The sequence below is a fragment of the Notolepis coatsorum genome (genome assembly GCF_963971535.1).
Source record: "Notolepis coatsorum genome assembly, chromosome: 11".
NCBI lineage: Eukaryota > Metazoa > Chordata > Actinopteri > Aulopiformes > Paralepididae > Notolepis > Notolepis coatsorum.
This window is the reverse complement of record NC_140175.1, coordinates 19,429,425-19,444,128: the sequence shown is the minus strand read 5'-3', so window position 1 is coordinate 19,444,128 and position 14,704 is coordinate 19,429,425. Positions and strand designations below refer to the sequence as shown.

At 47.9% G+C, this 14,704-nt stretch overlaps 1 protein-coding gene across 1 annotated transcript in view; it reads left to right on the top strand.

The window, feature by feature from the left end:
- Window positions 1-387: 387 nt before the first annotated feature.
- Window positions 388-14,704, top strand: part of col5a1 (procollagen, type V, alpha 1) — an 89,550-nt gene continuing 75,233 nt past the window's right edge. Inside the window, 5 exon segments of the mRNA XM_084325180.1 lie at window positions 388-519; window positions 6,328-6,435; window positions 7,500-7,925; window positions 8,794-9,417; window positions 11,249-11,305. Coding sequence (XP_084181306.1) covers window positions 406-519; window positions 6,328-6,435; window positions 7,500-7,925; window positions 8,794-9,417; window positions 11,249-11,305 — 1,329 coding nt within the window. The 5' untranslated portion in view covers window positions 388-405.

Below are 14,704 nucleotides of genomic sequence, written 5' to 3'. Positions count from 1 at the left end.
GTATCCACGTGCACGGCATAAATCAAGGGTCCTCATGTTCTCTCTCTCTCTCTCGCTCCTCCTGGACCTCCGCTCTCTCTCTCTCTTCCCTCACGTTCTGCAGCTCCGCTCAGCTGAGATAGCGGGCACTAATTGTTGGACTCCAGAAACAGCGTAGTTGTTAGTCCCGTAGTCATCCAGAGACGTGACCTACTTTCAGAAACGCTGTTCTGCGTGTGTGCATGGTGATGTCACAGACAGATGTTTCCCCTCCATGTGATTTATCGATGTGCTTGTATTGCCCCCATAAGGGTTGAGACCAACCACTGCATTTATTTGTGTGTTTGTTTACATCCCCTGTGTGACCATGGGCCTCATTGTTTCCTGTCTTCTTCTTCTGGTTTCCAGGGAGACATCCAGCAGCTGATGATCGTAGACGACCACCGGGCTGCCTATGACTACTGCGAGCACTACAGCCCAGACTGCGAGGTGCCCATCCCCGACCAGCCCCAGAACCAGGACCCCAACACGGACGAATACGTGAGTTACCTACCGCCTCCCCCCCCCCGATGCTCGCCGTTTACATACAGGGGGATTGCAGTTCAAAGTGCTTTACATTTAGTAAGAAATAAAACATAAAATCTGTGTAATACAAGCAGCAATAGCAAAGCATAAAAAGTGGGATAAAACAATGCAGATATATTAAATAAATCATATCAGAACCTCACGTTCCAATACGCTACATCATGTAATCAATTAGCTGCCGCTTTTATCCAAAGGGTACAACTCTGGCACCAAAAGACATGCATGCTAGGTATATAATACACCTGCCGGGGCCCTTGACGGAGGTACTGGCATTACAGCTGGAGTCGGTCCCTTGACCGAGGTACTGGCATCACAGCTGGAGTTGGTCCCTTGACCGAGGTACTGGCATTACAGCTGGAATTGGTCTCCTGACCGAGGTACTGGCAGTACAGCTGGAGTTGGTCCCTTGACCAAGGTACTGGCAGTACAGCTGGAGTTGGTCCCTTGACCAAGGTACTGGCATTACAGCTGGAGTTGGTCCCTTGACCAAGGTACTGGCAGTACAGCTGGAGTCGGGTCCCTTGACCGAGGTACTGGCAGTACAGCTGGAGTTGGTCCCTTGACCAAGGTACTGGCATTACAGCTGGAGTTGGTCCCTTGACCAAGGTACTGGCAGTACGACTGGAGTCGGGTCCCTTGACCGAGGTACTGGCAGTACAACTGGAGTCGGGTCCCTTAACCAAGGTACTGGCAGTACAGCTGGAGTCGGGTCCCTTAACCAAGGTACTGGTCATTACAGCTGGAGTCGGGTCCCTTAACCAAGGTACTGGCAGTACAGCTGGAGTCGGGCTCTTGACCGAGGTACAGACAGTACAGCTGGAGTTGGTCCCCGGGTGCCGCACTGTGTGGCTGCCCACTGCTCCTAAATAGTTAGGATGGGTCAAATACAGAGGATGGATTTCCCCCAAGGGGATTAATAAAGGGTCAACGTAAGTTAACTTAACTTAACTTAACTTAACTTGTGTCTAACTTGAGTGCTACAGTCTTGGGTGCATAGTAGGATAAACAAACTAGCATAGTAGGTAATAACATAAGCAAGGTAGATTCTTAGTAGCAAAGTGCATAATAGTACAAATACATTTTTACAATGTCCACATTATCAGTGTGATTCCCATGTCTTTGTCCTCCTAATGTGTTGATCTACTCTCACATTTCGAGTGTCTTTATAGAGCACGGCGGCTTTAATGACTTAACAGCGATTTCACAGGGATTTTCCACGCATTTTTTGGCATTTACAATGACTGAGGCAGCTGTACTCGAAGGTCGTTATCGGGTCATCGCGGAGGGGCTTTCACTCCGGGCGAAAAGACCACTAAAGCCTCTCCTGGCTGAAATACTCAAAGAAGTTCATTTCCTCTAATCCATAAAAAGTCTCTTAATACCCTAATCAGATCTGGGTTCGACATAATGCTGGAGAGAGCTGTTTCGCTGATGGAAACGGACTATGCGCCGCTGTGCCGGAGTGCAAAGTGCTGACTGAAGAGAAAGAGCTTATTATGATGAACTCTATACTATGCAGTATAGTTAATACTATGCAGGAATGACACCACGGCCTGCCTAAGCCTGCATCTCCCCCCTATACTGGAGCATTTTTGGGACATTAATGACGGTATAATACGGTTGCCTGCTGTATAATGATGCACGAGTGCAACGTGGCGCTCAAGAATGCCTTCAAAAGGCTAAAATCACAAAGTTTTGACGCCCGTTCGCTTACTTAGGTGCTGATCCCACCCCTTTCCTTGGTGAGTAAACCTGTTGCAACGAAACCTTTTTGTGAACCGCCGTTCCCCCCTCCTCTCCCTATACACTCCCATGACATAATACTGTACAGCAAACCCCATGACAAAACAGCCACATGGTTAGCCAACGGCTCCGCTCTTTCTCAAACACCCCTGAGCACGTCTCAAATTGCTTTCTGTCAATCCGTCACTCCGTCCGCGGAGAACAATCCCACTGTGTCTCCCCCCCCCCCCGCTGACCCGCGCTGTGCCCCAGGGGCGGTAAACACACGGCGAGCGGGACAGTTAGAGGGATTAGAGAAGGAGCTCACCCTCGGTCCACAGAAACCCCCCCCCCCCCCCCCCCTCCCCCCCTCCCCCGTCCGTCTAACTAAAGGTGTGACAGGCTCGTTTCGAAAACCAGCGGGGAAAGTGATTTGTCATCCACGAGATAACAAGTCGCAACAGAGACACAGAGGTCCTGCTGAGGCTTTAGAGAGCGGCGGGGGGGGGAGGTGGTGGGACAGGGGTCGACATTCCTGCACGCGTCGGTCTGATCGAGGAGGACTGATCTGGGGCCAGCCAGCCACAGCCCCACATCCGGATGACTGACGACGCGGCGATAGCAGCACACACAGTAGCACGTATTCCGTGATTGATGTTTTTAATCATCAATACTTAATACCCCCCCCCTCTCTCTCTCTCTCTCTCTTTTGTGTTTGTTCCCTGTAATGATCAATACTTAATGTTCTCTCTCTCTCTGCCTTCTGTGTCTCTGTGCCATCTTTCTTTTCTCTCTCTCTTTCTCTCTCTCTCTCTCTCTCTCCCTCTCTCTCTCTCTCTCTCTCTCTCTCTCTCTCTCTCTCTCTCTCCCTCTCTCTCTCTCTCTCTCTCTCTCTCCCTCTCTCTCTCTCTCTCTCTCTCTCTCCATCCCTCTCTCCCAATGTTGTGTTTGTTCCCTGCGATCATCAATGTTCTTTCTCCCAATTTAATTTTAAACCTTTATTTACTCTCGAAAGAATCATCAAGGTTTTCCCTCCTTTGCAATGATGTCGCGATTACAGTCATAGATACAAATCTGTGTCAAAACACAAATAAAAATAAAGGGAAATGAACTGTTAAGACAGATAGACGAAGAGCATGAATTTTGTTTTACTTATATTAAGTACCGATTTAAGATCAATAAGCGTTTCCTGAAGAGCATTAAAGGAAAGTTGCAAGTTCTCAATGGCCAGTTGGACAGAGTCAGCAATACAATACACACTAGTGGCATCACCATAAAGATGGGCTTGACAACCACTCAACAAAGAGACAATATCATTAATAGAATAGAATAGAGGCCCAAAATGTATCCTTGCGGAAATCCCTTTATTACCGGCTTCATTACTGGGCACTTCCACACTTGAGACTTCACACACTGGCGCCTCTCAAATAAATAATTATGAAACCAGCCCACAAGCCTTTCTATCTAACCAGCTCAACAGTCACCTATTTGATATGTGTAGGTAGGGAAGTAGTGTTTTTTATTGTTAGAATTTTGTGCCAGGTTTGAGTAAGATTAGATCTAACTAATAATTGGATTTGGCTTTTCTCCCAGCTACAACATTTAATACACATTTAAAGTACATTTAATTTTAAGTTGTCTAAATGACAGCCAGTGTAAAGGCTCCCTTTTTGTTATATACAATAATTGCTCTACCTTCTGACAGCCATCACTGGTATAGATTGTCTGGTCAGTAACATGGGTCTCCCAGTCCCTCCAGTGAACAGAAAATAGTTTTTCTGATATCCTGTTCCCACCGTATCCAATCAGGAGAACTCCACACTGCAAAAATAAGAAATAAAAACCAGTTTTAAGCAAATGTGTCCTTGAAACAAGTATAATAATCTGCCAGTGCAGTAAGCACATTTGACATGGCAAGATTTCATGAAATAAGTAAAAAATATATCTACGGTTCTCTCTCCTGATTGGATAAAGTGGGAAGGGATACCAGAACATGTATGTTGTGTTTACTGCAGAGCGGAGGGACTGGGAGACCCACGTTACTGACCAGACACTCTATATCAGTGATGGCTGTTTACTGCAGAGCAGGAGGGACTGGGAGACCCACGTTACTGACCCGACACTCTGTATCAGTGATGGCTGTTTACTGCAGAGCAGGAGGGACTGGGAGACCCACGTTACTGACCCAACACTCTGTATCAGTGATGGCTGTTTACTGCAGAGCAGGAGGGACTGGGAGACCCACGTTACTGACCCAACACTCTGTATCAGTGATGGCTGTTGGAATGCAGAGCCACCTGTACCTAACACTTATTTTAACATGATAACATAGACAATCGGATGTATCGTTTAGCCAGTCATGGTTAAAGTCACCCACAACACCCACATCAGCTCACCGCTCCGCTGTTGATGCGATGGAACCCGGGTCGGCAGACAGGGGGGGGTCTGTGGCCCCCAACCACAACCACACGAGGCCCCCGGCCGAACCCTCAGAGCAAGGAAGTCAAAACAACTCGGTCTTGTAACATCATCTAAAACTGTCACGGAGAAAACCTGATCCAACATACATAAACACCCCTCCTCCTCCTCCTCCCCCCGGCCCATTCTGTCCACTCTGTAGTACAAGTCGTAGCCCAGTAGAGCTACAGTACGTCCAGGTCATTGATTCACTTGGACATCAGGTTCTACACAGACATCAGGTCTGTAGAATCCACACATTCATATGTGTTATATTATCTAATATATAATATCAATTTTTTTTAAGTAAGCCTCTGATATCCAAATTAATTATCCATAATCCCTTTCTGTTATGAAAGGTAAGTGGGTTAAATAAAGAGATGGGATCAGTTTGAACATTGGGATCAGAAGTAGAAGGTAGAGGGCTGCAGGGGATTGGAATTAAATCAGGAAGGCAGCAACGGTATGATTTGAATAATGAATAGGGAGTCTAACTGTGACTAGAGTGGGAATAATCAGAGGAGTGGTACATCGCTCACCTCAAAGGGATCAAAGGAGTCCATCGAAAGGTCTGTACGGGTTACGAAATCTCACTGGCACGCTTGAACCTCAAGCGGAGGGCATAGAAGTGTCTGGCTCTCCCGCAAGAGAGGTTGTAATGTTCACAGCATGTTTGATGATGAGAGTAACTTGGCTTCCGTCCTCGTTTGGATGAATCCCATCCCTGTTTAAACAGCGCTCGTCTGTCACAAAGTAGATCGATTGTCAATGAAAGGAATTTCCCAGTACATGCAGTAAACCTTCAGCCAGAGGGGTAGCCAGCGGGGGCGGATAAAGTTCATGTCCCACCCCATGTTTATCAGAAAAGGGCAGTGGACCTGAGATAATGATAATGCTAATGCCAATGCCAATGCTAATGCTAATGCTAATGCTAATGCTAATTCTAATGATAATGATAATGATAATGATGATGATAATAATAATAATAATAATAATAATAATAATAATAATAATAATAATAATAATAATAATAATAATAATAATAATAATAATAATAATAATAATAATAATAATAATATTAATACACTTTATTTGTATAGCACCTTTCATACAAGAATTGCAGCCCAAAGTGCTTCACAGCAGTAATGTAGACATACTGCTTCGGGTGAGACGCTAAACCGAGGTCCTGACTGAATCTCTGAATCTCTGACGCCTATCGTAAAGAGTAGGGGGTTCCCTGACGTTCCTGGCCAAATTCCCAATCAGGTCTCTGACATCAAGGCCACCTAATCATCCCTGCCCCCTTAATTGGCTGATATCACTCCCTGTCTCCTAAGCCGTTCAGCCATTGTGTAGTCGTGTGATGTGTGCCTGGTGCCAGTGTGTATGGCAGCCATTGAGCCTGCGTAGCCCAAGTTTGGGTGCTACCAGTGGTGGTGAAGGAGGCCATTTACAGTACACCATACATTGTGGGGAGCGCTTTGAGTGTCTAGAAAAGCGCTATATAAATGTAATGAATTATTATTATTATTTATTATAAAATATGTAATGTATAAATAAAAAATGTGTTGATCCCCCGAACAGAACACGGAGGAGGACAGCTACTACTATGAGTACCCCTACTACGAGGACTCGGACAAGCCCTACGAGTCCACCGCCGACGCCGAGGAGACCGTCACGGAAGGAGTCAAGGTAGCCCGCCGTCCTCTCCTCTCTGTCTCCACCGGCGTCTCTTTTTTACGCCTCCATCGGGCAGATCCGTGTTTTCAGTCCACATGTTCTACTTTCCAAACGTACTTGTTCTTCCTCCCGAACCAGGAATAGTTTCGTTCAAGTGTTTCCTTTATTAATCCCCTTGGGGGAATTCAAGTGTCATAGCAGCATGGGGGGGGGGTACATAGATAGGGATCATCCCTATGTTCCCCGGGTCCTTTGTTCCCCGGGGTCTATGTTCCCCGCTTTGATTGATTAATAGATTGACAATTTTATACATTTTTATTATTTTTATTATTTTATTAATTATTAATGTCCGCCTTGTTTCGAACGGTTAAGCTTAGGCCCTCTTTCGAACTGGTTAAGGTTAGAGTTTGGAATCAGGGCTGGTGGTCTAAAATTTTCAATCAATCAATCAATTAAAGCGGAGAACATAGAACCCGGGGAACATAGGACCCGGGGAACATAGACATGCTCCCCATAGATAGGTACATAGATAATAGAATAATAGAAGAAAGTGCAAGTAATAATGACAATAGTGATGGCGGTAGTAGTAGTGAACAGTACTGGGTAGCAGGATTCAATCAGACAGTAGTAATAGTGATGATGGTGTAGCTACATGGTCCAAACCGTAGTAACACACTCCACCAGAGTCCGTACAGTGTTTATTATTAAGAGTCAGATAGTCCTAACAGTGTTTATTATTAAGAGTCAGATAGTCCTAACAGTGTTTATTATTAAGAGTCAGATAGTCCTAACAGTGTTTATTATTAAGAGTCAGATAGTCCTAACAGTGTTTATTATTAAGAGTCAGCCAGGTAGCCCTAACAGTTCTCAAGTTCACCAGCCGTTAGCTCTCCAGCAAATTGGCAGCAATCCGTGCCCACGGTTGTAGAGTAGTCTGATAACCGGGCCCCTGTCTTTCTGTCACTAAAAGCTCACGTCTCGCGTTGATCGGTGTGATCGGTGTTGTTCACGGCACCGGTTGTTTTGGTGTCAAGCCGTGTGGTTACAAACAGAAACGTCCTCCCTGTGCCCTCCAGGTGACAGAGGGAGACCGCGTGGTCACCAGCGTGGTGAAGGAGGCAGGGATCAAGCAGGCCGCCGCGGTTGCAGCTGGTGCCGAGGGCAAGGTCCTGACCTCGTCGTCGTCCAGCTCTTCCAGCAGCTCCGCCGGCGCCGGTACTGGCGCCAACACCGGCACTGGCACCGCTGAGGAGGCCAGTCCCTACGACAGCTACGACACCTACGGCAACTACGAGACCTACTACGACGAGACCACGGTGGCACCCGACACCACCGACAGCTCCCGCCGCGTCACCATCACCGGCACGGGGGCCGGGGGCGAGCTGGACCTGGGTATAGGGTCGAAGGTCGACCTGGGCACCGGCGCGGGCATCGACAGGAAGGTCATCACCGGCGGAGGAGGGAGTCACACCGTCACCAGCGTCATAAGCAACAAGACCTCGGTGAGTTTGGCTTCGTCGTTCGCTCCTCCTTTACAAGTGTGACCTTAATTAAAGGTGCCGTCAGTGGTTTGTTTTTGTTCGATCGAATAACTGGTCTACGTGTTAAAATAATATCTCTACGTTTTGACAGCCATCACTGATATAGCGAGAGTGTTTGGTCAGTAACATGGGTCTTCCAGTCCCTCCACTCTGCAGTAAACTGAAAATACACTTTATCCACACTGCAAAAATGGTCTGACAAAAATAAGAAATAAAAACTAGTTATAAGCAAATATGAGCTTGAAGTAAAATAATCTGCCAGGGATAAATAAAATCTCTAGGGTATATCTAGGGTTCTCTCCCCTGATTGGATAAAGTGGGAAGGGACACCAGGAAATGTATTTTGTGTTTACTGCAGAGCGGAGGGACTGGGAGACCCGTGTTACTGACAAAACATATCAGTGATGTTGGAATGTAGAGCTACTTAACACTTATTTTAACAAGAAAATACCTGATTGATTGATTGAAAAGTTTATTAACAGATTGCAGAATGGGTACAGTACAGTACAGCTCAATACATACAATTGTTAGGGGATGCAGACCAGAGAAAGACTTTCGTCTTGTTTACATCAGGGTCCCCCATTTTCAATTCATCATATGACACACACAACATACAGATAGACAGTACTGCCTCTTACAGCTCCTTTAACTAGAGGTTCTTATAGCTGCTTGTCTGATTGATTGGACAGATAACTGTGTTGATAAGCGATATATTACAAATATCTGACACGCTGTGTCTCCTTGAATCCAGTAGAACTCACAGTCATTCCTTTCATGAAGTCACAATTCTACCTCGTGACGCTATTTCTTCTCCTCTCATCTGCATCAGGACGCGACTGCCTACGACGACAGCTACGGTGAAGGATACGACTACGGAGAGGACAAACACTACACCGTGGGTGGAGGAAGCAGCAGCAGCAGCAGCAACGCTGGTGGTGGCGGCGGCGGCGCTGGTGGTAGCAGCAGTTCTACCGTTGTTATCGGAGGCGGTGCTGGAGGTGGTGGTGGTGGTGCTGGCAGCAGCAGCTCTACTATTACCCTCGGTGGAGGTGGAGGAGGAGGTGGAGGTGGAGGTAGCAGCAGCAGCAGCAGCTCTACTGTCAACCTCGGTGGCGGAGCAGGAGGAGCAGGAGGAGGAGGAGCAGGAGGAGCAGGAGGAGGAGGCTCCAGCAGCAGCACCGTCAACCTGGGGGGCGGTGCCGTGTCGACGGGAGGAGGGTCCAGCAGCAGAGGCGGGTCGGCCAGCGCCGGCACCGGAGCCGGGGGGTCCGTCGCCACCGGGACGGGCGCGGGCGCGGAGGGCGACGCGGATTACACTGACGCGGACAGCTTCACGGAGGAGCACATCACCGACTATGGAGATATGGACAAGGACATCTACGACGCTTACGGAGACTACGGAGACCAGGAGGGCAAGGTTCTGCCCGCCGAGACGGACGAGTATTACGGACAGGTGAGACAGGAGTATTACAGACAGACAGGTGAGACAGGAGTATTACAGACAGGTGAGACAGGAGTATTACAGACAGGTGAGACAGGAGTATTACAGACAGGTGAGACAGGAGAGTATTACAGACAGGTGAGACAGGAGTATTACAGACGGGTGAGACAGGAGTATTACAGACAGGTGAGACAGGAGTATTACAGACAGGTGAGACAGACGAGTATTACAGACAGGTGAGACAGGAGTATTACAGACAGGTGAGACAGGAGAGTATTACAGACAGGTGAGACAGGAGTATTACAGACAGGTGAGACAGACTAGTATTACAGACAGGTGAGACAGGAGTATTACAGACAGGTGAGACAGGCAGGTATTACAGACAGGTGAGACAGGAGTATTACAGACAGGTGAGACAGACTAGTATTACAGACAGGTGAGACAGGAGAGTATTACAGACAGGTGAGACAGATGAGTATTACAGACAGGTGAGACAGGAGTATTACAGACAGGTGAGACAGGAGTATTACAGACAGGTGAGACAGGAGTATTACAGACAGGTGAGACAGGAGTATTACAGACAGGTGAGACAGATGAGTATTACAGACAGGTGAGACAGATGAGTATTACAGACAGGTGAGACAGGAGTATTACAGACAGGTGAGACAGGAGTATTACAGACAGGTGAGACAGACGAGTATTACAGACAGGTGAGACAGGAGTATTACAGACAGGTGAGACAGGAGAGTATTACAGACAGGTGAGACAGGAGTATTACAGACAGGTGAGACAGACTAGTATTACAGACAGGTGAGACAGGAGTATTACAGACAGGTGAGACAGGCAGGTATTACAGACAGGTGAGACAGGAGTATTACAGACAGGTGAGACAGACTAGTATTACAGACAGGTGAGACAGGAGAGTATTACAGACAGGTGAGACAGGAGTATTACAGACAGGTGAGACAGGAGTATTACAGACAGGTGAGACAGGAGTATTACAGACAGGTGAGACAGGAGTATTACAGCCAGGTGAGACAGGAGTATTACATACAGGTGAGACAGGAGTATTACAGACAGGTGAGACAGGAGTATTACAGCCAGGTGAGACAGGAGTATTACATACAGGTGAGACAGGAGTATTACAGACAGGTGAGACAGGAGTATTACAGACAGGTGAGACAGGAGTATTACAGACAGGTGATACAGGAGTATTACAGACAGGTGACACAGACTAGTATTACAGACAGGTGAGACAGGAGTATTACAGACAGGTGAGACAGACTAGTATTACAGACAGGTGAGAGAGGAGTATTACAGACAGGTGAGACAGACTAGTATTACAGACAGGTGAGACAGGAGTATTACAGACAGGTGAGACAGGAGTATTACAGACAGGTGAGACACTAGTATTACAGACAGGTGAGACAGGAGTATTACAGACAGGTGAGACACTAGTATTACAGACAGGTGAGACAGGAGGACAAGTTCGCTGTTCTGCTCATGTTTTACAATCATTTTGTGGATTACTTAATATTACCTGTGGTTACAAAACACAGTTCTTTACATACAACCACCTAGTCCTAGAGGCAATACAATTATGTCAAACAACATGGCGAGACAATTAAACATGAATCTGACGCAGCAGGAAAGTTAGAAGGAATAGCGTAGTAGAACAATCAAGTTCCGTTCATCACGCACATCCTCTGAACAGTCGCTGCACTGGTCTTGGTGGATAATATGCCGGCGGCTAGATGTTTAACAGAAGTAGTAACAGGCATGATGATGACAACAAGGAAGAGCGTGATACTCATTGTGTTTGTGCTTGTTTGTGCCGTGGCAGGTCGACGGCGCCCGTGGCGAGAAGGGAGAGAAGGGAGAGCCTGCTGTCATTGAGCCTGTGAGTATTGGTGGTCGCTCGTGTGTGTGTGTGTGTGTGTGGTATTGTATTTCCGTGTAGGGTTATGTTTGAACACCAGATTCAAACAACAGATGTGCCCGTGTTTGTATCCATGTACGTTTGTGTGATCCACATCTAAACACTGACACGCCCCTCGACCACATGGGCGGAGAATCCGGTCCCCAGATGCACTCGCCGTGGGACTCACCCCGACCCGACCCGCACTGGTATAGTGTCCTCGGAGTCAGGCTCCACTCCTGGCCGGCCCAGACAGTGTCCTCGAGTCAGGCTCCACTCCTGGCCGGCCCAGACAGTGTCCTCGAGGCAGGCTCCACTCCTGGCCGGCCCAGGCAGTGTCCTCGGAGTCAGGCTCCACTCCTGGCCGGCCCAGACAGTGTCCTCGGAGTCAGGCTCCACTCCTGGCCGGCCCAGACAGTGTCCTCGAGTCAGGCTCCACTCCTGGCCGGCCCAGACAGTGTCCTCGGAGTCAGGCTCCACTCCTGGCCGGCCCAGGCAGTGTCCTCGGAGTCAGGCTCCACTCCTGGCCGGCCCAGGCAGTGTCCTCGGAGTCAGGCTCCACTCCTGGCCGGCCCAGGCAGTGTCCTCGAGTCAGGCTCCACTCCTGGCCGGCCCAGACAGTGTCCTGACACTCCAGGGGCTGCAGAGTAAACATTAAGGAGAACGGCCACACGGCCTGGATTGTCAACGATCTCTGGTATCTAAACACACTTCCAGCCAGGATAAACACACACAGGGCAGACACGGGGGAGGGACGGAGCGAAGAGAAAGGAGCAGATAAGATATAAGAGACAAAGGGGAAATCTCTCTGAGGCTTTTCCCCACCTCCCTGCGAGGGGATTTGCCTTAAGCCCTCCCAGGTGGATCGGAGCCTCCGTTCACGACCAGCTGACTGATGCGCAGGAAGCGGCGCGGAGATAAGGACGCTCCATCTTCACGACGTGTAGGATCGCTGTTGTCCGATAGCTGCGTTGGTATCAGTGCGTCGACTCGCCGGTATCTCGTGGTCACGACAGAAACACAATGATTATGGTGATGCGTATCGGAACGTGACCGACAGAACCTGGAGGAAGTTCATCTCTACAGCAGTGGGACTGGAATTGCAGTGCAGTAGTGCCTACTTCCATCACAGCTGCCTAATGTCAAACAAAATGTCACTGGGCTCCTCTACTGTGTATATGATGTGAGAGAGTGTGCGGGAGTGTGAGGGTGTCTGTGTGTGTCTGTGTGTGTGTGTGTGTGTGTGTGTGTGTGTGTGTGTGTGTGTGTGTGTGTGTCTGTGTGTGTGTGTGTGTGTGTGTGTGTGTATGTGTGTGTGTGTGTGTGTGTGTGTGTGTGTGTGTGTGTGTGTGTGTGTGTGTGTGTGTGTGTGTGTGTGTGTGTGTGTGTGTGCGTGTGTGTGTGTGTGCGTGCCACCATACCACCCAGTATGAGCCTGTAGGCAAATATATTGCCTGTCTATCCTTCTTGGATGGCAAATAAACTAAGTGCAGAGCCAGCAGTCCAAACACATGCCCCAACAGTGGTGACACACACACACACACACACACACACACACACACACACACACACACACACACACACACACACACACACACACGCGCGCGCACACGCACATACACACTGTCATGTCTGTTTACCGATGTGATCAGTCACTAAACCTGGGTCAAACATCTCTGCCCAAACGTCTCCAGAGAGCCATTGCCTGTTTGACAGAGGCACTCATCAACACTGTGGCTCACACACACACACACACAAACACACACACACGCACGCACACACACACACACACACACACACACACACACACACACACACACACACACACACACACACACACACACACACACACACACACACACACACACACACACACACACAGGCACAGACACAGACACAGACACAGACATTTTGTCATTTAGCTGACACTTTTATCCAAAGCGACTTACAGGTTCTGTACGACAAGTCAGCAGGAAGGCTACAACTCTTTCAGCAGAGTAACAATGTTCATCAAACAGTGCTGAAACGTGGGTGCTGCAGTGATGAGTGCATAGTAGTAAAGACATAATGTGTTCTAGTGTGGGTTCTGGTGGGCTGAACTCACATGACTGAAGCAGGACTGGGACTAGTGTGGGTTTCAGTCGCCACAACAAAGCATGAAAACCAACGTCACCACAACAGCAAACCGGCACCAGAGAGAGATCCCTGCAGCCGCTGAGAGACGCAGCACCACAACAATGTGGAGGGAGAGGCTCATTCAGTCCCTCTGCCGACGCCACACACACACATACATGAGGGCCGTGTGGGACCGGAGGGGAATATGTTACTTGCTCTATAATTTTGGTTCCCTTTGAACCGTGGACACGGACGTATTTTAAGCTTCATACGCTGTTGGATAGACATGTCCAATCGAAATGTGACCAATCGTGTTTTTTTTTTTAAACCACATTTGAAGGTATTGTTTGGCCAGCGACTGTGTTTCTATTCTGAATTCAACCATATTAAAACCCATTGAAACCGGGAAACACATTTGTGTGTATATATATACAGGCTATATAATGGATTATTAGCAGGCGTTTTAGGTTTAAAGGGGTTATAGACAAACAGACGTCTGAAACTAAAAACTGCACAGAAATAGAGATTTGACCTGTCTCCAACCCGCCCTCTTTTCTGGATCCTTGGACAGACAGAAGTTTGTCAGAGGGACGTGACAGTTGCAATTGGTGGATCAGGAAAAGAGGGCGGAGTTTATCATACGTCAATTACGACGTATGATAATGACAAATCAATGTTAAACACTCACACAAAAAAAAAAAAAAAAAAAAAAAAAATATATATATATATATATATATATATATATATATATATATATATATATATATATATATATATATATATATATATATATATATATATATATATATATATATATATATATATATATATAAAACAAAACGTCCTTCCCGGCTATGGGATCTAGACACTATCAAGCCAGAGTCTCATTGCAGCCCCCCCCTCCTCATCCTGATCCACTACCAAGGGGGCAGAGCAGAGCCCTCACTGTCCACCCTCTAGTTCCCCCCTGGTCCACTACCAAGGGGGCAGGGCAGAGCCCCCACTGTCCACCCTCTAGCTCCCCTGGTCCACTACCAAGGGAGCAGAGCAGAGCCCTCACTGTCCACCCTCTAGTTCCCCCCTGATCCACTACCAAGGGGGCAGAGCAGGAGGTACCGCGAGTATATCCACAGTCACGATGGACTTCAAGTCTGTGGACGTTAGCGGTACTGCAAGTTAAACTCACTCCCCCTTAAAAGGCCTACAGACACGTTACCAAGAAGTGAATTCACCTCTTGGTATAGTGGTCTGCGATGTCGCCCGCGG